The 23,767-nt window shown below is 49.5% G+C and overlaps 1 protein-coding gene and 1 long non-coding RNA gene across 4 annotated transcripts in view; one reads left to right on the top strand and one right to left on the bottom strand.

Annotated features, from left to right (window-relative positions):
• Positions 1 to 17,757, bottom strand: part of LOC105472945 (hormonally up-regulated Neu-associated kinase) — a 133,704-nt gene extending 115,947 nt beyond the window's left edge. Inside the window, exon 1 of one of the 2 annotated variants that reach the window (XM_071095608.1) lies at positions 17,619 to 17,757. Coding sequence is in view for 1 of the 2 variants with exons in the window: in XM_024790086.2 (XP_024645854.2) it covers positions 12,126 to 12,386 (261 nt within the window). In the remaining variant the exon portion in view is untranslated. Of the gene's footprint in view, positions 1 to 12,125; positions 12,402 to 17,618 lie in introns of those variants that run through there. The other variant, XM_024790086.2, reaches the window with a different exon arrangement.
• LOC139362991 (uncharacterized) lies at positions 3,176 to 20,097 on the top strand. 2 transcript variants are annotated; one of them, XR_011622789.1, is made up of 3 exons: positions 3,176 to 3,266; positions 10,289 to 10,539; positions 19,248 to 20,097. It is a non-coding gene; the product is annotated as an uncharacterized lncRNA (long non-coding RNA). The 2 variants fall into 2 exon arrangements; XR_011622788.1 differs by lacking the exon at positions 3,176 to 3,266 and having other exon boundaries at positions 10,003 to 10,539.
• The last annotated feature ends 3,670 nt before the right edge of the window (positions 20,098 to 23,767 follow it).

Raw genomic sequence — 23,767 nt, 5'->3', positions numbered from 1 at the left:
GTGTTGCTACATTTTCTCAGGAAAGAGCGAGGTCCGTTAACAGTCCCCTGACACTGCAAAATATTGTCTGGTTCTGGTTGGTTACCTGTCACTCAGATACCTAGGTGCCTACCTAAATTCCTGCAGAAAACACAGCTGTTCAGGGACCAGGAGTTTTCTACAGAGCACCAGCCAGACAACCCGTTCAACATAGTCATCACCCAGACAGGCATACCCACAGCAGCAAGGAATGAGAGAAACGTACAGCGCTTGCAGAACCAGAGCCTACCAGCTTGGACATTACCCCCTAGAAGGCTGTCACATGCCTTAGGAAGATTAAACCATGCTTGGATCCATTCATAAAACATTTTCTGGCCAGGCGCAGTGGTTCATGCCTGTAATTCCAGCACTTTGGGAGGCCGAGGCAGGTGGATCACCTGAGGTCAGGAGTTCGAGACCAGCCTGACCAGCCTGACTCCATCTCTACTAAAAATACAAAAATCAGCTAAGCGTGGTGGTGTGCACCTGTGATCTCAGCTACTTGAGAGGCTGAAACAGGAGAATAGCTTGAACCTGGGAGGCGGAGGTTGCAGTGAGCCAAGATCCAGCCTGGGCAACAAGAGCGGAACTGTCTCAAAAAAAAAAAAAAAAAAAAAAAAAAAGGATTTTCTGAGCATATTCTCTGTACCAGAAACTATTCTTGGCACTGGGGATAGAGCAGTGGTCTCCCCTCATGGGGCTTACACTCTAGTAGGGAGATAAACACATCAACTCTAAATATAAGCCATGGGATCAGGTGATGTTAAAGGTTTAATTATGTCCCCCCAAAATTCATCTGTTGCAGTCCTAACTCCACTATCTCAGTACTTTATTTGAATACAAGGTCTTTTTTTTTTTTTTTTGAGAGTCTCATTCTGTCTCCCAATTTGGAGTGCAATGGCACAATCTCGGCTCACTGCAACTTCCGCCTCCCAACCAGGTTCATGTGATTCTCATGCCTCAGCTTCCCGAGTAGCTGGGTTTACAGGTGTGCACCACCACACCCAGATAACTTTTGTATTTTTCATAGAGACAGGGTTTCACCTTGTTGGCCAGACTGGTCTCAAACTCCTGACCTCACGTGATCTGCCTTCCTGGGCTTCCCAAAGAGCTAAGATTATAGGGATGAACCTCTGCGCCCAGACCCCTGAATATGAGGTCTTTAGAGAAGTAATCAAGTTAAAGTGAGGTCATTAAGGTGGGCCCTGATCCAATTTGAACGGGTGTCCTTATCAAAAGGGAACATAGGCCGGGTGTGGTGGCTCACATCTGTAATCCCAGCATTTTGGGAGGCTGAGGCAGGCGGGTCATGAGGTCAGGAGTTCAAGACCAGCCTGACCAACATGGTGAAATGGTCTCTACTAAAAATACAAAAATTAGCCAGGTGTGGTGGGGCACACCTGTAATCCCAGCTACTCAGGAGGCTGAGGCAAGAAAATCGCTTGAACCCTGGAGGCAGAGGTTGCAGTGAGCCAAGATTGTGCCACTACACAACAGCCTGGGCAACAGAGCAAGTCTCCATCTAAAAAAAAAAAAAAAGAAAACGAAAGGGAACATTTGTACAGGGAGAGACAGACACATGTGGAGGGCAGACGATGTAAAGAGACACAGGAAGAACACAGCCACAGATAAGCCGAGGAGCGGGGCATGGAACAGATCCTTCCTGCACAGCCTCAGAAGGACCCACCCTGCCAACACCTTGATTTTGGACTTCCAGCCTCCAGAATGAGAAACAGTAAGGCCTTGCTGTTCCAGCCCCCAGGTCTGTGCTGCTCTCTTAAGGCAGCCCTAGCACACCAGTCCAAGTGGTGAGGAGGGACAAAGCAGAGGGAAGGGGCAGAGAGTGACAGGGCATTCAGAGACCGTCGTCAGGCTGAGGCCACAGGAATTCCAACAGCAGGGCCCGCCTGTCGGCCCCACCAGGGCTACTCCTCAGAGGGCTTCTCAAGTAGACAAAGCCGCTCAAAGAGTCCCAAGGTGCACTGCCACGCACGTGCATTACTGTATTAATACTCAGCTTAGTACATTTTAAGTCCAAGTTACGTAGTGGCTCTTGCTCCCTGAAAAGTTTTCATTTCCCTCAATACTCCCCCTTTCTCTTTCTTCTCAATCACTGTCTTAGTCAGCTGGGGCTGGTGTCACATAATACCATAGACTGGATGCCTTATAAAGAACAGACAATTTGGCCAGGCACGGTGACTCGTGCCTGTAATCCCAGCACTTTGGAGACCAAGGCGGGTGGATCACCTCAGGTCAGGAGTTTGAGACCAGCCTGACCAACATGGCGAATGAAACCCCATCTCTACTAAAAATAAAAAAATTAGCGGGGCGTGGTGGCACACACCTGTAGTCCCAGTTACTCGGGAGGCTGAGACAGGAGAATCACTTGAACCCAGAAGGTGGAGGTTGCACTGAGCCAAGATGGTGCCATTGTACTCCAGCCTGGCCAACAAAGAGTGACACTCGTCAAAGAAAACAAAAAAAAAAGAGCAGACATACATTTCTCACAATTCTGGAGGCTGTGAAGTCTAAGCCAAACACACCAGCAGATCCAGTGTCTGATGAGGGCCTGTTTTCTGGCTCATAGAAATGGCACCTTTTCTCTGAGTCCTCATATGGTAGAAGGGCAAACAAGCTCCTTTAGGCACCCTTTATTTACTTTTTTATTTTTTTTTTTGAGACAGAGTTTTGCTCTTGTCACCCAGGCTAGAGTGCAACGTCGTGATCTTGGCTCACTGCAACCTCTGCCTCCCAGGTTCAAGCAATTCTCCTGCCTCAGCCTCCTGAGTAGCTGGGATTACAGGCACCCACCACCACACCTGGATAATTTTTGTATTTTTAGTAGAAATGGGGTTTCACCATGTTGGTCAGGCTGGTCTCAAGCTCTGGACCTCAAGTGATCCACCCACCTCGGCCTCCCAAAGTCTGGGATTACAGGTGTGAGCCACCAGGCCTGGCTTTTTTTTTTTTTTTCACTACAACCTCAGTGAGGCACCTGTTATAAGGGCACTAATCCCATTCATGAGGGTAGATCTCATCACCTCCCAAAGGCCCCATCTCCAAATACCATCACACTGGAGGTTTGAATTTCAACAAAAGAATTTTGGGGGACACAAACATTCTGATCATAGCAACCATCCCACCATAAATGGTACCACCTTTCCCACGAAGAGATGATGAGACATGGATTCATAGTTGTTTTACTTAAACCAGCAAGAGTCAAAGATTTCCAAAGATCATCCCACACGGTATGCCTCTCCCTTGCAATGCAGGCATAGTAAGGGTGGGGGTGGAATCAAGGGTGCTTAGTCCAGGGCCATGGTCGCAGAACCCACCTGCCTAGCCTGAGTGTGTATAATCTGCAACTTTAGACCAATTGGCACTGTTGTTAACAAACCAAGGTGATCCAAACCCTCAGCCCAGTAATCTGCAGACCTCCATTTAGTCAGCAGAGCCAACAAGGATGGGCAACAAAGCAGTGGCTCTTAATATTTTAGAGGTAAATAACTCCATTTAGAATATGATGAAACCCATGGACCCTCTCTTCAGAAATATGTTTACATGCACACAATTGATAGGGCTCCGTAGACCTCCAAAACTTAACAATTATCTTTCTCTAGTTCATGAACTCCCAAGAAATAACTTCTGCAAATGGCAAGAACCACAAAGAAAAAGAGAAAGAATAATGGGGAGCGAGGGAAGACGGTAGACACTGCAAAATACGTCACTCAAAGAGGACTAATTCCCTTAATAGATAAAGAGCTCCTACAAATCAATAAGAAAAAGGCCAAAAACCCAAAAGAAAAGTGGGGAATGGACATGAACAATGAACAGAAATGAAGCACAAACAGTTGAGAAGGTATGAAAATATACTCAACTCCCATGTAAATAAGAGAAACAATAAATAAAACAAGATACCCTGTTTAATACAGTAGATTGGTAAAGATCAAAATGAGTACCCTGTTGGCTGACACGTGGAAAAGCAAACATTCCCATACCAGATGGTGTGATTATAAGTTGGGAACCCTTATAAATTATAAGGATTATAAATGTGATTATAAATTGCCAACCTCTATGGCAGGCAATTTGGCAATACTTATCAACAGTTAAAACAGACATACCTTTTGGCCTAAGACTAGGAATTTACCCCTCAGATACACTGAAGGGTCACATTTATAAAGTGACAAATGGAAATTGATCTTTACCGCACTGTGGTTTGTAACAAAAAAAAAATTATGTACCACCTAAATGTCCATCAACAAGGGATGATTAAGTCAACACGATTCCTCTACACAGTGACTACTATGCAATAATTAATTAACATAAAGAGTGAGGCAATTTTGTAGTAGTCATGGGGAAGGATGCTCAAGACATATTGCTAAGTGAAAAAGCAAGATAATGAACAGCATGTACAGTTTAAAAATACATCTGCCCTGGTGGGTGGGAGGGATGGATGAAGAGAAGCTGGTTCATGGTTACAAACATACATAGATAGAAGAACTAAATTCTAATGTTTGTTAGGGTGACTATACTTAGCAGCAATACTTTGTATATTTCAAGGTAACTAGAATAGAGGACTTGAAATGATACCAACCTATGCAAATGAATACTCAGGTGATGGACACGTCGATTCTCTGGCTTGATCATTACACATTCTATGCATTCTTTTGTATCAATAAAAGAAGGAAAATCTGCCCATACCTATGCATTTACAAATATGTATGTGGGTTCCTATGCATATAGGGTATCTCTGGAGTGATACACAAGGACTAGGAGGAGGAGTGACCTCTCACCAGAAGACCAGGAACTGAAGAGCCCAGATAAGAAGCAGTTACTTCTCACTGCAAACCCTCTCAGAACCTTTGAATTTCAGACCATGTGTCTGTATTACCAGTTCCAAAACTTAACCAAACACATCTTGCAAACACAAAGATCATTAAAAACCAAAAAGAACCCAGTGATGAGAAGTTGCGTAGCTAGGGCAGAGTGGCCACCGTAAGAGTGCTAAGAGGATGTTAACAGGTGGCTCTACCCTGAGTAGTTATTTTCGTGCATGAGAATGTCCCAAACTGTTACTCTACTCATCAAAAATCCAAATTCCCAAAACTCCTTCCACGACTTTTCCCACCACTCACAAGTGATGGGAGAGGGAGCGTCTCTTCCCAGGAAAGTGCCACCGTCTCTGAAGTAGGCATGCTGGGCCACAACTTGGCCCAACTCTCAGTTGCCCCAGAGTTCTCAGGAAAAAAACCCATAGAGCATATAAAGGGAGCTTTCAACCTTGTAAGTGCCAAGGAACACAGCAGAGCCCTCATGGTCTAACCTAAGAGAAATGTGAGGCCAGAAAACTTCCCAGCGTGTGGCACAGAATCTGCTAATAAGATGCCATGCCGGCCGCTCCCTCATTTCAGGGTGAGAGACCACAATCGAGCTGCAAGGTAGGGCAGGATGAAGAGAAGCTGGTTCATGGGTACAAACATACATACATAGAAGGACTAAATGCTAAAGTTTGCTACGGGGACTATACTTACCAGCAATACTTTGTATATTTCTTTGTTGTTGTTGTTGTTGTTGTTGAGATGGAGTTTTCGCTCTTGTTGCCCAGGCTGGAGCACAGTGGCACAATCTCGGCTCACTGCAACCTCCACCTCCTTGGTTCAAGTGATTCTCCTGCCTCAGCCTCCCAAGTAGCTTGGATTACAGGCACACACCACCATGCCTGGCTAATTTTTTTGTATTTTTAGTAGAGACAGGGTTGCACCATGTTGGCCAAGTCTCAAACTCCTGACCTCAGGTGATCCACCCTCGGCCTCCCGAAGTGCTGGGATTACACGCGTGAGCCACCACACCTGGCCATACCTTGTATATTTCAAGGTAACGGGATGAGAGGACTTGATACCAACACATGGAAATGATGACTACGCATATCCAAGTGGGCATGGAAAAGATGCCCACGTTGTCTATGGTCCATATGGTATGGACTCAGATGAAGAACCCTGGACTCTGACCCTGTCTCTTGCAGTAAACAGCAAATGCTGGGCTGTACCCCCAGATTCCCCATCAGTGCTGAAGAACTGACTCCCCCAGGAGTGAGCTCTCCCCAGGAACCACCCTCAGCAACTGTCTTGTCCAAGGCCATGCCCCTTGCCTGGGCAGCCCCCTCAAGGACTGGTCCATGCAGAAATATAAATCCCAGTCCTCTCATCCCAAGTTGGCCAGCTCTGAAGGGCCAGCTCAGCTCCAGCACTCACCACGGCATGGGCGGGGGCTTTGGCTGAGAGCGGTATTGGAGCCCAGCTTCTCCCTCTGCCTAGTGCTGCTTTGCCCCTTTCCTTGCAGAGGTCAGTTCTGAGAGTAATCCCTAAAAGCACATTCATCTCCTTCCCAAGATCTGCTTGCCAGGAAATCAGCCACAACCCAATACTGACAGTCTAAAAAGGTGCCGGGGCTTGAACTATGCTCCCCCAAAAGATAGCTTCAAGTCCCCTGGGTGCCTGTGGATATGATCTTCTTTGGAAATAGGGACTTTGTCGATGTCATCGAGTTAAAATGAGGCAATTCTGGATTAGGGTGCACCTCCATCCCATGACTGGTGTCCTTATAAAGAGACAGGAAGAGATTAAGAGACAGAAGAGACAGTCAGAGGGAGGCAGACTGGGTGAAGACAGACACAGAAACCGAGTGCTGCAGTCATAAGCCAGAAAATGCCACCACCAGAAGCTAGAAAGAGGGAAGGAAGGATCCTCCCTGTGGCTACAGAAGGAGCACGGCCCTGCGGACACCTCGGTTTTGGATTTCTGGCCTCCAGAACTGAGAGAGAATAAATTTCTGTTGTTGAAGCCACACAGTGTGTGGTAATTTGTTAGAACCATCCCAGCAAACTCATAGAGAATGTCAGCGAGAAGATCTACTCAGGGCACCCTTCTACGTCATCAATGCAGGGAAGAACACCTGCAAGCTTACCCACCCCAGGGCTGCTGCAGGCATCTAACCAGAATGCGCACGGGAGGGGGACCCCGAAAAAAACCATACAACACTGTAGCACTGGGCTGGTGCTGATGATGGGGAGAGGGAACAGCTCTCTCGAATTCACAGAGGCGTCCCTCTGCTCGGGGACTATTCAGGCCTTGTGTTTCTAGCTCTTTCCTGCTGGTCATCTTACCACCCAGTGGCACCTCCTATCAGAAAGCGTGAAATTCAATTCAGGTCAGCACTTCGACCGGGGCTGAGTAGAGAAAGAAGTTTCACCCATCAGCTAAAATAAGGCCTGGGGATTATCTATGGGTCTCAACTAGCCAAGAGAACAGGTCTCTCCATTACCATAAATAATCGACAGAGGGAATCTATGTTCCAAGGCAAATGATACCCTGTGCCCAAGCCACCTTCCCACAGAGAACACCACAACCTGTCCCTCTCTTCGGGGGCACATGGCTGCCACTCCCCACCCCTTCTGGGCAGATAAACCCTGGGACCGATGATGGCCGTGCTGACCTCCAATAGCTGGCAGCATGCAGAATTCTATAGTCTCACAGACTTGAGTCGGATTGGTATGCACGGGTAGCTATAGCCGTGACTCAACACCTGCAGAGAAAATGTAGGGTTGTACTCCTCTCCGCGGGCACCGTTTCTGCACTGTTGCGCTGACTCAAAGCACCCTTTGAAGTCCATAGGACCTGTATCAATGAACACTAGGAACCAGGCCCTACGTGCCAATTTCCATCATTCACAAGTACTTCAAAAAGATGAGGCAGAGCAGGAAGTTCAAAAGAATCCGCCCGCAACTGCAGAATGCAATCTCCGAAATTACAGGCAGTGCCTTGTCACACAGGGCACACCAAGCAGGTGCTTTGCAAATGCCTCCTTCTTGCCAAGAAGTCCCTGCCAAGGATTAATAGGAATTTCCAGTTCTCTAAGCATTTCTTGTTCCTCAGAGCGATTACCCCTAAATTTCTAGCACTTCAAAAATACAGGATTTAGCACCTGTTTGTTTCAGAAATACTTGCTAAAAACAGATCTGCCAAAAGGCCACCTCTAAAATTAGTCATATTTCCTGCTCTGCAAAACATAGTAAATCGTATTTTTAGTAACTCCTTCACTCCAGGTATCTGGCACCGTCGTGCTCTAAGCACGATCATTGGCAAGTTAGTAAGCAGGCAACCCTTATTCTTAGCCTAAAAATAGTTCTGATGGAAGTGACAGGCAGGCTTATTATTTTTTAACCAAAGGTTAGAACAAGATACTTCAACATCCTAACCAATCATTTTATATACTCAACTTTGTATCTCAGTGAGACTCAATCACAAAAGAAGGTAACAGTGGCACGGACTGTCTGTTCTTGTTCTGTAGTTTGCCTGCCTACAGTATCTGATATACGCCTACTCTTTTCTCAATTCAGTTTTTCCAACTATATTTTTTCAACTTTTATCAATTTTTTACAAAACGTAATAACCTGTAATGTGCCAGAGACCATGCCTATCCTGGTTCATAGGATCATGAACCAACACCAGGGTTCCAGCAATTCTCGTGTGTCAGCCATCCAAGCAGCTGGGACTACAGGTGTGTGTCACCACACCCTGCTAATTTTTGTATTTTTAGTAGAGATGGGGTTTCTCTATGTTGGCCAGGCTGGTCTCAAACTCCTGACCTCAAGTGATCCACTGGCCTCAGCCTCCCAAAGTGCTGGGATAACAGGCATGAGCCACCACATCCGGCCACTAAATCAAACTTCTAAGAAATTATCTAAATATATTGGTGATGACAAAGGACCATTGTTTTACTGATTCCTTACAAACATTATTTATAATGTCTGTATTAGAAACATTATACGTGGTTTCTAAGTTGCTTCTATTTTAAGTTTAATGTTTATAGAAATTTAAAATCTTAAACTCTTTTTTTTTTTTTTTTTTTGAGATGGAGTCTCATTCTGTCACCCACGCTGGAGTGCAGTGGCACAATCTAGGCTCACTGCAACCTCCACCTCCCAAATTCAAGCAATTCTCCTGCCGCAGCCTCCCAAGTAGCTGGGATTACAGGTGTGCACCACCACACCTGGCTATTTTTTGTATTTTTAGTAGAGACAGGGTTTCACCATGTTGGCCAGGCTGATCTAGAACTCCTGACCTCAAGTGATCCACCCACCTTGGCCTCCCAAAGTGTTAGGATTGGCCTTAGTTAGGTAATACCCAAAACTAGAGTGGGGATGGGGACTCATTTTAATTTAGCAATCCTTCTCAGAGTCAAGCATACACACACACAACCATTTTAATCCCTACAATCTGCTAAAACCCAAATCTATTAGTTAAGCATTAACTGTGCTGGATTTTGGGAGATAAATGCTATTAATGACACCATTGTTTCTTTAAAGCCAGCGACTGAGTGAACTAAAATCCAGATTTCTCCCAATGCCTGCAATCCCTGACGCACTGATTCTCCCCGCGGGGGAGAAGCATCCCAGGAAACCAAGTTTTTCCAACACAGACATCTCTCCCCTGCCTCCTTCTCCACCGAAGAACCACCATCCTTAACCGCAGTCCATCAATGGGCCCAGGGGAACAATTTCACATCCAATTAACATCTCCTGTCATTGCAACAATCAAGTGAGATTCATCATTTAAGAAAGATAAAACGGGGCCGGGCGCGGTGGCTCATGCCTGTAATCCCAGCACTTTGGGAGGCTGAGACGGGCGGATCACGAGGTCAGGAGATCGAGACCATCCTGGCTAACACGGTGAAACCCCGTCTCTACTAAAAAATACAAAAAACTAGCCGGGCGAGGTGGCGGGCGCCTATAGTCCCAACTACTCGGGAGGCTGAGGCAGAATGGCGTGAACCCGGGAGGCGGAGCTTGCAGTGAGCTGAGATCCGGCCACTGCACTCCAGCCTGGGTGACAGAGCGAGACTCCGTCTCAAAAAAAAAAAAGAAAGATAAAACGGGAGGGAAAGGGGAGTGGGCACCTGGAGGAGCAGCGAGTCTCTTCATGTGAATCCTATTTGGGCAGAAATGCCCTGCATGTGGGGCTTCCCAATGGGCCCGACACAGGGCTCCAGAACCTCAGCGCTGGCTGAGCTCTGAATCCACCCCCAGGCAGTTCAGCCCAAGCCAAGAGTTTTATGGTGCAAAAATGCGCTGCTACAGAGCCAGAGGCACAGCACAACACAGCAAAGTGGAGAGAAGCCAGAAGTCTGCAGCAGGGCAGGCGAGAAGAATGTACTTGCAGTGTTTGCCATTACGTTGTCAGCATAAAGACTCGTCTCTTTCTGTTATGTTTAGAGAGGAAATATGCACGACCAGACTGAATCCTATATGTTTCCAATGAAAATAAACTTCCATCGCCAGTGCCAACAGGAATTTACACAGGGCCAGGAGAAGTGAGCTCACTCTAATTAACCGACTGTGTGGCCTCACAGCATCCTTGCGCCCTGAACGGACTCGCAGTGTGGAAGTCAGACAGCTCACTACGAAACGAATCGAATCGAATGGAGGAGTAAAAGTGTGCCTCGCTCCCTGCGGACTAGAACAAGGTTTGGAGGTTTTTCTTTCTTTTTTTTTTTTTTTGAAGAGTTACTCAAGTTCATACTGAACACTCCCTTTTTGCATGGGAATTCAGGCACTTTTAAAAACTACTCACTCTAACCCCACGTACCCATAATAAAGGGGTGCTCACTCAGAACGGCTGTAGGGAATACAGGGAAAATGACAAGGGTGACAGAGACCTGCACTCACAGGCAAGAGGCTCCAAGACAAAGTGGGGAAATGGAGGGAGGGGAACTAAAGGTGGGGTGAGGCTGGTGACAGGCAAAAAGGGCAGGTTGGCCCTGTGACCAGGGGTTTCACAGGGCAGCCCTAGGCTGGGCAGAGGTCCCCAGGAGGAAGGCAGAGGGCTTGGCTCCCAGGCCACCGGCTCGGTTGGGAAGTGAACTCCGCCTTCCCTCCTTGCGGCGGACGCCTCCCTGACCCACGGACCACACAAAGGAGCGGGTCCCCCTCCAGGGCTGAGCCACCCCCAGCCTGGGGGCAGCCTTGAGCCCGAGATGACAGGAGCTTGGGGCAGCTCCAGCCTGGATTGGCTCTGAGCTCTGGCAGCTCCAGCCTGGGGTGACCCGGCCTCAAAAGCAAGCCACCAGCTTTTGGGTTTCTTCTCACAGCTCTAAATGACACCTTCCATCTACCTGCCCCTCGCCGGGCAAGGGTTCACAATCATCTAACTTCCAGCAAGGCTGGAGAGGCGCCCCTTTCGGTCTCGGGGAGGTCCCCTTTCCCTTCCCCTCTTCTAGAAAGATAAGAAGGCATCTCCCAATCTCTGGGGAGGTGTCTGTAGTTCTGCTCCTGCCAGTAGCAGGGTCTTCACTGCAGCTCCCACCCTGAGGCTGGAGGGCACAGAGGAGCTGGGGGAACCGAGAGAAGGGGATGAGACGGAGAGAAGCGGCTGAGAACGGCGGGGATGAGAATGGTGGGTGGTATGGGCGGCAGGGGTGGGAAGGCTGAGTGGATGGAGAGGAGCACAGGTTGAGGGATGGACAGGTGGAGGGCGGAAGCACAAACGCTAGCCTGAGCACGAAAAATTCCCTAGCTGCTGGAGTCCACAGGTGGGGAGGAATGCAGGATCTCAGCCTTCCCTCACCTCCTCCCAGAGCCCAGGACGGGAATCAGACTCTAAGCTCCCCCAGAGGATGGCTGTTAGCTTTACGGCTCCCCCGCCCCCGACATAAGAGCCCAACTCCTCTAGCCTTGGTTCCCGCCTCGCCACGGATCCGCAGCCCCTGCCGGCCCGGAGGGCAGAGAGGCCCCATCCCGCCCCCGGCGCTGGTGTCCGCCAGGCGGCGCCCTTCCACTTGCAGAACTGCCGCGCGGGACGCTTTCCCCGGCACTGCCGTCCCCTCCCCAGCCCCCGGGCAGCTGACCCCAGGCCGCCCTTCGGGAAAGGCTGAGAGGGGCTGAGTGCGCGTTTGGCTCGACCCCTCTTTTAACCCAACAGGAAAGCCGGGCAGAAGGGGAAGGCGCTCGGCCCGGGACTGTGCAATGGGACTCCCAGTGTAGTGCTCCCGGCGGGGTCCTGGCCGCCGACTGCCGCCCTGTCCCCCAGCCTCACGGCGCCCGGGCGACTCACCTTCTCCCCGGTCAGCACGTGCAGCCCCTCGCGCACCTTGGCGAAGGAGCCCTCGCCCAGCTTCCTGCTGCCGATGAGGTAGTTGCCCACGCGCTTGTGGTGCTGGAAGTCGCGGAGCCGCTCGCGGGGCACGCCGCTCACCCAGGCCGGCAGGAAACTTCCCTCGCAGGCCGCCGCCGGCCTGGCCGCGTCCTCCGCGCCGCCGCCGCCCCCAGGCGCCGCCGGCTCCCCCAGGAGCCCGTCCCCTGCCGCCGCCGGCATCGCGCTCGCCCGCGGCCCGCGCGGCTCAGGCTGGGCTCCCGCGCTCGCAGCTCCTCCTCCTCAGGCTCCTCGGCTCCCCCGGCTCCTTCGGCTTCTCCCGCCGCCGCCCTGGGCCCAGCCCCGCCCGGGTCTCCGCACCCCGCGCCCGGGGCCGCCGCGATCACGCCCCCCGCGCCGCCAAGCGTGGCGCGCAGACAATAGCGGCCGCCCAGGGGACGCGGGAGCGGGGACCCCGCCCCCAAAAGTTCTTCCTCGGAGGGTCGCCCGGGCCCCTTTCAGGACACCAGGATTCCGCCCCGGGTCCCGTCCAGGAGGCTAATGACAGTCGTCCTGCTCGGGCGCGCAGGGTGGGGCGCGGTCCGGCGGCGCCTGGGTCCCGGGGTCCGGGTGCCTGGGTGCCTGGGTCCCGGAGCCCGAGCGCCTCCGCCTCGCCGCCGCCGTCTGGCCCGCACGGGCTCGGGTCCGGCTCCCGCGATCGCTCCTAGCCGTGCGCTGGGCGGCAGCTCCCGCCGAAGAGAAGCGCGCGGCGGGCTGCAGGCGCCCTCTGGAAGGCAGCAGAAGAAAGCCCCATTCAGTTTGAATTTGCAGAAATTTAATCCGGTCGCGGGCGGCGGGAACAGATGCGAGCTCCACTCCGCAGCCCGTGCACTTTCAAATCCCTAGTAGCCCCTCCTTCCCCGCGCGCCACAGTCAAACTCGACCCTCGCTCGAGAGGGGAGGGCCCGGGGAGGGGAGCGGCGGAGTGGACGCAGGAGCCACCTGAGCGCCAGACTGGGAGATCCTGCGCGGCCTCGGAGGCGCGCGCTCCCGGGCCGCCCAGGTCGGGCCGCCTCCGGCTGCGCCTCTCGCCTGGATTCTGTGCTTGGGTTTTCTGGACCTTTCGGCGGTGAAATCCCCCACTGGCCGCACCCACCCGGGGCGGGGGAAGGGGGAAGGCTCTCGAACTCCGTTGACTGTGGATCGGGTTGCCTGCCCGGCCCTGGGTCCGGCACACAGTAGGGCTCCCTGGACCTGGGGTGGAAGGATAGATGGATGGCTAGAAGAAAGGGTGGGGAGGTGGCCAGGCGTCTGCCTGGGCTCGCACGCAGGCTGGTTGGCTGTGTTGGAGGAGGTGCAGCCACAGCAATAATAGTAGCAGCAGCAACGTAGGAACCAGGGCGTTTGCTGCCTCTGCTTGTAGCTTACACCTTCTTTGCCTGCCGTTGAAATGATGCCCGTGATTGCAGGAGGTGGACCGGCGCTCGCCTTTCTTCGATGCTTTTGTTCTGCAAGCGCTATGACTGTGCTTATCGCATAAACAATTGCAACTGCCCTGACGACACTGGTACCTCTCCAGGATCCCCAACATCTTCTCAAACCGAAAATGAAGAATATTGTGAGGGAGAAGCAGGAGGGTAGGTAGGAGGAGGCATTTACAAAATGCTACCTGTTGAGGTACCCGCATTTGATGGAAACTTCACCCCGATCGTGCAACATCAGAGCTGAAAGGAAGGATTGGGTCCTAACAAAGTTCCTTTCATTGTTTATTCCTGAGTAAACAAGTATGGCATCGACCCATAGCACTGCTTTGAGACTGGGGGTGGGGGATATGGGGGTAACAACAGCTGTCATCAATCCAGTGTCTGGGGGCTCGCTGACCCATCTGAAGAGGGACCCAGAGAAAGGCCTGCTTTCAATAGGTCTAATTTTAAATACGCTACTATATTCATCTACCTGCCTGTTCCAAGTCACCAGCCTCAGTTATTATGACAGAACCTGTGTTTTCTGTTGTTCTGTCTCATTGTTCCCGTTTACCAATATTAAGGATACAGCTTAAAATGTTTTTCTTGCTGTGCTTAAGGCACTTCTTTGCTCCCACCACCCTTGACTATTTCAGTAAGGTTCATTCAATCCTTTTAATGTCTCTAATTCAGTAATCAAATCTTAAGAGGACAGTTGCATGGGAGGGGAATGGTGACCAGCATGGTGCCAGTAGAATAGATGTCCAGCAACTGTCTAAAGAATGAGGAATATGGAGCTCACTTTGGGGTCAAAACCACTCAGGCCGGGTGCAGTGGCTCACGCCTCTAATCCTAGCACTTTGGGAGGCCGAGGCAGGTTGATCACGAGGTCAGAAGTTCAAGACCAGCCTGGCCAAGATGGTGAAACCCTGTCTCTACTAAAAATACAAAAATTAGCCAGGTTTGGTAGTGGGTGCCTGTAATCCCAGCTACTTGGGAGACTGAGGCAGAGAATTGCTTGAATCCAGGAGGTGGAGGTTGCAGTGAGCCGAAATCTTGCCACTGCACTCCAGCCTGGGCGACAGAGCAAGACTCGGTCTCAAAACAAACAAAAAAACACTCTGAATCTTGCATCAGAAACAGTTTGGGAGTCCACCCAATGTTGTGTTAATAGAGTATGTTTTTTTTTAATGTTAGGACATGCATTGTTTATGAAAATTTAGAGATTTATTTATTAAGGTTTAAGGCAAATTTCAGAGACTTTTCCCCAAAGTATCTTTATGGACTAAAAAAAAAATTTCATAAAAATGGTGGATGACGTTCACAATGAAATAGAGATTTTCTTTCCTTTTAATTATCCTCTCAGGGTAGAGGTCAGGAAAGGGGTGAAGAAGAGAGAAAATCCAGGCCCATTAAATCTTTTTCAAGCCTGCTGCCTGGGTTTGATTCAAGTTCACTGCTAATTCCATAAGCTGGGATGGATGCCAAAGAGAAGTTCAAATCCTACCCGTGCGTCCCCTTTGTAACTGATTTTTGAACTACAAGTCCTAGTCTCTGAAATGGCCTGTTTAACAAGATATCACCCCAGAAATGTCTTTATGTAAAACAAATTGGTACACAATATATTGCCCTCATATTCAGTGCGCAGAAAGCATCTGATTATTCAATGCGACAGTAATGCAACATTGAAAATTCTCTGCTAATCAGCCCAAACTAAATTTCTAGCCTTATTCTCCTGCGGAGTTCCTGGGTGGGGGGTGGGGGCGGGCGCTATATTTCAGCTGTCTTTGGCTGGGATCGAGCCTCCGTACTGTCACACCTTTGCCTGTGCCTTGCCCACCCCCAATCTGCTGTCACCAACTCATTTCCACCTAGCACAGGTGTTCCCTTTCCCATGAAGCCCTCCCCAACCAATAAGCTACAAGAAGCCCATCTGCGTCTGTTGTCTCTTAGTTCATATAGTCATTTCACATTCCCCTTATGTCCTGTAGTACTTATTATCCATGGCTCTCTTCTCTTTTAGACTCATTGAGGACAGGAGCTGTGTCTAATTTCATTATTATTTACCCTACAGCACCTAGCACAGTGTCTGAGACATGATCATTGTTCAGTATATATTTGTTGAATAAATGAATGAAAGTAATCATTCACTGATTCTGAAGTGGAGTTTTACTACTCCTGAGAGCAAGACCCCGTCTAGTCCTGGGGGAGACAAGCTACCAGTGACTTTCTAAAAGCATTTTTAGTTGCATTGTTGGTTGCCTTTGGGGATCAACAAATATAATTGTTTGTCTTGTCAAAGATGGGTCATTCTCTAACTTGGATGAGTTAACCCTTTCAGAAACAGGACCAATCCCAGTGGGCTGTGAAGCCTGGGGAAGCTTTCTCAGTTGACTTGTACCAGCTGCTTCCTTCCTTCCCTTTTCCTTCCCCATCTCCTCGCCCCATATGGCTGGGAGACTGCCTCTGTGCTCTCACAGAACGCCAGCTAGAAGACCCAGCTGGAAGCAGTCAAAGACAATTAGAAGTAATCAGGCTGGCACAGCCAGGAAATGAGAGTTGGCTAGAAGGGGTTAGGCTGGCAGAAGCCGGCTGGTAACTGGAGAAGGAACGGATGGCAAAGCAAAGACGGCAGACATGGATCAACTTCGCCTGAAAAACATCCTGTGAACTCTATATGTTCATGTTCCCAAAACAAAGCGTCCCGTAAATAACAGACTGGACTTGAACCCGTGTCCCCAGAGTTCATGTCAAGCATTATTCTTTTACAACACCCAGCTGTTGAATGTGCACAATGCAACGGCTGAGGAAGAAAGGGTTCCTCGGGCATAAAGACTCATGTGCAAAGGCAGCCCAGTGTGCTATTGCAGAGTAGGCTGCATCCCCACAATGAAACGCTTCTCTAAAAACGAGTCGTGACACTTACCTTTTGGTGCTTCAGTTTCCTTAAGCTGCAAAAATGGGATATTAAGGAATTGTATGGAGTCAATCAGATTATGCACACAAAGCGCTCAGATCAGTGCCTGACACCTTATAAGTACTAGGTGAATTTTGGCTTTCACACCTTCCGTCAGTACAACTATCATCATCATAAACTAAGAGAAGTCACTCAAGAATGCCCCAGAGGTCCACCAGCGCAACTGCCCTGGTAACTGATGAATCCAAAAGCATAATCTCCAGGTTGGATCTCTTCCCTGAAACCAGAGTCCTGTGGTCAACCCTCTGTACTTCTGTACTTCTTTCCTAAAGCTTCACCCAAATCACCCCAAAATTTAGCAGTCATCCTTTGCTTCCTCTGCTTCTCGATCCTCATATCCAACCCACCAGCAAATCCTATACCCACCTGTGACCCTTTCTCTCACTTCCTAAGTGGCATCCTTTGCTTCCACGGCAAAACCAAAACCAGTTCTTCAAAATGGGAATCAGTAATCCCAGCACTTAAGGAGGCCAAGGAGGGAAGATCACCGGAGGTCAGGAGTTCAAGTTCAACCTGGTCAACATGGCGGAACCCCATCTCTACTAAAAATACAAAAACTAGTCGGGCATGGTGGTGGGCACCGGTAATCCCAGCTACTTGGGAGGCTGAGGCAGGGAGAATTGCTTGAACCCCGGAGGTGGAGGTTGCAGTGAGCCAAGATCATGCCATTGCACTCTAGCCTGGGCGACAGAGCAAGACTCCATCTCAAAAAAAAAAAAAAAGGGAAACGGATCATATCACCTCCCTACACTCGAAAGCTGTTCAACAGACCCCTGCAGAAAAGATTCCCCAAACACTTTATCATGATATGGCCCTGCCTCCCTCTTTACTGTCACCTCCTGGGAGCCAGACACCAAGCTCTTCCCGCTTCAAAGCCTTTCCTTCTGTGTCTTGGTCCGCTCAGACTGCCATAACGAAACACCTAGACTGGCGGCTTAAACAACAGACATTTCTTTCTCGTAGTTCTGGAGAATCCAAGATTTAGGTTCCAGCAGATATGTATATATAGAGGTTTACTCTCAGGAGTTGACTCACATGATGATGGAGACTGAGGAGTCCAGAACGAAAGTGCTAGCAGATTCAGTTCCTGATGAAGGCTCTCCTCCCGGCTGACAGACGAGTGCTCTCGCCAAGTGCTCTCGTGGCAGAAAGACACACAGCCCTGGTCTCTTCTTCTTTTTATAAGGACACCAATCAGATCATGAGGGTCCCACTCTCTTGCCCTCAATTAAGCCTAAATGCCTTCCGAAGGTCTCACCTTCAAATATCGTCGCATCAGAGGTCACAACTGCAACGAATGAACTTGGGCCGGGGGGATACAAACATTCAGTTCATGACACTCTGCCAACAACACGCTTCTTCAACATCGCTGAAGTTTCTCGCTTCATTCAGAGCTCTGCTCTCTCAATCAGAAAATGAGAAATCAGGCAGACTGTCCCAGGGTCCCTAATCGCCACGTTCAACTTTTCATGTCCTTCATCATTAGCTAACAGAAGAATGTACATTCACTTGTTTATGTGTTCATTCTCTCCTCTCTCTCTCTCTCTCTCATTTAATGTCCTTGAAGCAGGGGACTTTGTATCCCAACACCCATGCATGCCGGTACACTGTACACGTTCAGCAATGGCAATGCGGAGCTTCATCTCAACTCTTAATCTGTCCGTGTGGGAGAGGAAAGAGTTGCTGGACTTTGTGTGGTTGTGGCGCTGCAGCATGATGGTGTATGGGTGGTGACACCAGGCCAACCTCCTGCAGCTGCTTCCCAGCAGCCACTGAGCTGATATTCAAGAAGAAAAAGGTGCATTCTTCAAACAAGATGTTGATGGCTTCTCACAGGACTCATCACAGTTGTACCTCCGTTGGTCTCCAAAAATTGAATATAACGGCTATTTCAGTAAGAAAAATGTACCTGCCACCTCCCAACTAAGATGGGCCCAGGGCTTTAGGACATCTTGGTGTGTGGACTCTTCCTCTAAATCCCAGATAGAGGCTATTGAGAAGGAATGGAATTTTAAATATTCTATAGGAAGAGGCCATCACACATACTGATCTTGACCATTTCCCCTTGTATGCATGTCTCATTCAAAAGTGGCTTCCCATCTTACATTGGCACCAACATCATCCCTGTGGCCCGACGAGGCCCAGCACAATCTGCTTCCCACCCTCCAGGGCTCATCTCTCTTCCCTCCTCCCATCATGGCTCTGATCTCACCTCCCCCTATTCACTGCCCTCCAGTCACACTGACCTGTGTGTGGGACCCACTCCCTCAGTGGGCTCTTTTTATGTTTTTGGAATATTGTTCCAAGAAATATCTACAGAGCTGGCTTCCTCATCATCTTCCAGTCTTTGCTCAAATGTCACTTTCTCTGTGGGCCTTTTCTCTGACCTTTTCTCTCTGATGCCAATTTCCCCTGGGCTACGCCCCATCCCCCTGTACCCCACCTCCTTATCCCCTTCCCTGCTTTATTTTCCTTCACAGCACTTGTTGCCATCTGACAAATTACATCATTTCCCTCTTTGTTTTGCTTGTTGTCTGGCTCCTTCCCTAGAATGTCCGCTCCATGAGGGCTGGGACTTTGGTTAAGTCCACTATGCATGGTGCCTGGTCCCTGGGGAGTGCTCAACACAAATTCGTTGTGGTTGACTAAATTTGTAATTCACAGGGTCTCTCGTTGCAGAAGCGGACGACCATAATAAATGAGAAGGCAGAAAGGAGAAACGCAACAAAACCGGGTCCTGCTGGAGAAAGCACACATCATAAAGACATATGGCCAAAGATCAATATTCATGCCTCAAACAGGAACCTCCACGACAAGCTCCACATTTGTATTATGGCAGGGAGGGAAAGGCTATTGTTAGCACTGAGGCTTATTTACAGCCTCTGGCTGCGTGCTGACTCCCGTCCGTTTCTTAGTAGGGATTGAGTAGAGCCTGCAGCAGCGAGGGGTCTGGGGGTACTTAGAAGTGAGCGCATACAACAGTGCATGGTCTCCGGTGTGGCCAGCAGGTGGAGATGCAATGAGGCGGAGGGCACCCTGGAACTGAGCCCACTCACCAATCCCAGGACTGGGCACGCGGGCTGATTGCAGAAGCCTGCCTGGCACAGCCAGGTGGACAGATGCAGACAAAAAGAGGCCGGCGCCCCCTGCTGGTCAACTCGGCTCTGCTTTCCCTCCGCAGCCCAGAGGGGCCCAAGAAACCGGGAAGAGAATGCAGGACTGGAGGCCAAACCTCCTTCACCAGCTGCCTCCGTGGCCCTGGGCAGGGTGTTTATTGTCTCTGAGCATCCGTTTTCTCCATCTGGAAAGGAAGAACTTCTCCCTGTCATTCCTAAGTCCCAGGACTGCTGCCAGGGTAAAGTGTGGCAAATTATGGGCATATGCTATGAAAATAGAAGCCATTTTGGTTATTGTTCTTAGCACGGCATTCTTAAATCAGAGCAAAAAGTGTCTGGGACATAAATCTGAAAACAATACATTTAAAATAAAGCAAAGAGTGAATGGGTGAAAAGTCCTGTTTGTCCCGGTTTTCATTCCGTGACGGAGGCTTTCTGCTGAGCATTAGCATGCAATACACACATCTGCAGGCTTTGGGTTCACTCCCATGCAGAGCATGCCACTATCCTAGGCCTGCTCCTCAACCCTCACCTTCCAGTTTCCCTCCTTCCGGGCCCCTGATCAACTGCCCAAGCCATGTGCTACTGCTAATGAGTCCATGTGTGTGGAAAGATAGTGATAGATGATAGATAGATAGATAGATAGATAGATAGATAGATAGATAGATAGATAGATTTTTTAGATAGTGTCTTGCTCTGTTGCCCAGGCTAGAGTGCAGTGGTGCCATCACGGCTCACTGCAGCAGCCTCAATCTCCCGGGTTCCAGTGATCCTCCCATCTCAGTCTCCCAAACAGCCAGGACTATAGGCATGCACCATGATGCCTGGCTAATTTTTTTTTTTTTTTTTTTGTACTTTTTTTGTAGAGATGGGGTTTTACCATGTTGCTCAGGCTGGTCTCAAACTGCTGAGCTCAAGCCATCATCTCTCCTCAGCCTCCCAAAGTGCTGGGATTACAGGCATGAGTCACTGTGCCCAATCAATAATAGATAATTGGTAAAGAGACAGATCAATAAGTAGATGATAAACAGATGATCGATAGAAATAGATGATAGATTCAATAGAAAGAAGGATGATACATGACAGCTACATAATGAATGACCAATGGATGATAGATAATTAATAGATACAGATAAAGAAATAGAGAGATAGATGATACCTAGATAGATAGGTGATTAATAGATCAATAGACACATTGATCAGTAGATGATGAACAAGAAGGAGGAGGAGGAGAAGGGAGGGAAGGAAGGAAGGAAGGAAGGAAGGAAGGAAGGAAGGAAGGAAGGAAGGAAGGAAGGAAGGAAGGAAGGAAGGAAGGAAGGAAAGAAGGAAGGAAGGAAGGAAGGAAGGAAGGAAGGAAGGAAGGAAGGAAGGAAGGAAGGAAAGGCAACAAGGCAGGGAGGGAGGGAGAGAAGGAGGGAGGGAAGGGGGAAGATACGTATTCTCTGTGTAAACCAACCAGATGACCTGGTGCACCAATGAAGCTCCACCCATCAGGGTTTCTCCTTGATGCTGTCTTTCAGCCCATCCTGAGTACAGCTGTAGTACAGTCAGTGTCCATTTTTGTCCACATTCATTATCCAAGATCCAAGCTCACTTTTTCTTCCTACATCAGTGGGTCATAAGGATTTCCCCTTCCAAATGTGGCCGCAGGTGTGAGTTGAGGGAGTACCCTTGGTGCCACAGTGGTGGGGACTCTGGAAGTCTGAGCTAGCTGCCGGTGTAGCTGGCTTGGGCCTTCAGGCCCTGCTGATATATTTGATCATGGATGCAGAACTTCTGTCTTGCCTTGGATACTGCAGGGCCCACCCAGCCTTAGAACTTGATGAGCCCAGGCCGGGCGCGGTGGCTCAAGCCTGTAATCCCAGCACTTTGGGAGGCCGAGACGGGCGGGTCACAAGGTCAGGAGATCGAGACCATCCTGGCTAACATGGTGAAACCCCGTCTCTACTAAAAATACAAAAAACTAGCCGGGCGAGGTGGTGGGCGCCTGTAGTCCCAGCTACTCGGGAGGCTGAGGCAGGAGAATGGCGTAAACCCGGGAGGCGGAGCTTTCAGTGAGCTGAGATCTGGCCACTGCACTCCAGCCTGGGCGACAGAGCGAGACTCCGTCTCAAAAAAAAAAAAAGAAGAACTTGATGAGCCCCTGCAGGGCAGCTATGGAGGTGCGTATGGTCACTCGGTGTCCCATGTCCAGGTGCTTCATCTCTACCGTGTTCCAGCAGCAGCACACCAGGAACTATTTAATGAAGAGTGTAAAATTTTCCACTGCAGGTGGCATGGCCGTGTTCCGGAGCCCGAGGGGTCCTTCATGATCCCCCCATGGAGCTTTCTGTAAACTGAACATGGTGGCCTTTCCCCACCTCTGACATCACTAGGAACCTAAGGCATGCTGGATTGTTCCGCCCAAGCAGAAGGGCTGTTTGCACTGCAGCCTGGATCTACTCCAGAGCCCTCCTCTGGGCCTTACTTCCAGGAGGCAGCCTGCCATGTAATCCAGTCTATGGGTAGGAAGAGTATTCCCAGATACAGAATATGCCACCTCCAGAAACTACGGGATCTACCAGCATGGTGCTTCCTTCTTCATGGTGGGAGGTGTGAGATGCAATAATTTATCCTTTACATTTATCCCCAGTGTGCCTTGGACCACCAGACTTCTACAACTGATGTGATGGGCCTCTGAAACTTGGGGTTTTTCTCCCATGATCTGAAGCCCATGTGTCTTTCCACACATGGGGTACACTTGCTGCGTCTTGCTCATCTATCTCATATCTGATTGACGTAAGGCATTGATACAGTGGACCAGGGTGCCGTCCTGCAGGATGTCCAGCAGGTCCAGTTGTCTTCAAACTATATATTATATATGACAGAGGGCAGGAGAGTTAGCACCACCTGAAGGAAGACTAAATACATACTATTGTCTGATCAAGGGAATGCAAACAGTTTTTTTTTCCTTTCAAGAGTGATGGAAAAGAACGCATTCATCAGAACAATGGCCACATATCATCCCCTAAAGGTGACATTCATCAGTTTTAGTAAAAAAAATACCATACCAGGCCAGGCTGGAGGTGGTGGCTCATGCCTGAAATCCCAGCACTTCGGGAGGCCGAGGTGGGTGGATCACAAGGTCAGAAGTTCAAGACCAGCCTGGCCAAGATGGTGAAACCCTGTCTCTACTAAAAATACAAAAATTAGCCAGGCGTAGTGGTGGGTGCCTGTCATCCCAGCTACTCAGGACACTGAGGCAGAGAATTGCTTGAACTCAGCAGGCGGAGGTTGCATTGAGCCAAGATCATGCCACTTCACTCCAACTCAGGTGACACAGCAAGACTATCCCAAAAAAAAAAAAAAAAAAAAAGTACCATACCAAGCCCAGCAGCTGCAATCTGGGCTCCTTCTGATGGAGTTTGCAGTAGTGCACTGTCATTATCCAGAATCCAAGGGTTTCCGCAGGGCCCAGGCTGGTGAATTAAATAGAGATGGGCTGGGCCCATCACACCGGCGTCCTCTAAGTCCTTAAGGGTGACACTCATCTCTAGCACTCTTGGGATGCACAATTATCTTTCAGTTTTAGGGCCTTCCACTCAACCTTCTGGTACAACATCTCTTACCTCACAGGCCAAATAATGCAGTGGTTATGGCAGGTACCAAGTATGTCCATTCCAATTGTACACTTGGCAACTGTGGAAACAACCGCCACCTAACTCCGTGGAGACAGTGGACCCACCGTGGCTTGGCCCAGGCCTAGGCTGAATTCATCATCTTGCACCTATCAGCCCCCACCCTAAGAGGGAGTCGACAATGAGGCTCTAATTCTCTGGGTATCAATTCAGACCTAAATAGTCATTGAAGTGTCTGGTCCCTACATTAAATATTTATTATGGTGTAACAAATTACACTAAAATTTAGTGGCTTAAAACAGCAACCAACATTTATTATCTCACAGAGTTTCTGTGGGTCTGGAATTTGGGAGTGACTGACCTGTGAGGTGATGGCATAAGGTCTTTCATGAGGTTGCAGTCAAGATGTGGGTTGGAGGCCAGGCGCGGTGGCTCACGCCTGTAATCC

Source organism: Macaca nemestrina, chromosome 4 (genome assembly GCF_043159975.1).
Source record: "Macaca nemestrina isolate mMacNem1 chromosome 4, mMacNem.hap1, whole genome shotgun sequence".
In the NCBI taxonomy this organism is placed as follows: domain Eukaryota; kingdom Metazoa; phylum Chordata; class Mammalia; order Primates; family Cercopithecidae; genus Macaca; species Macaca nemestrina.
This window is presented reverse-complemented; position numbering and strand designations above follow the sequence as displayed.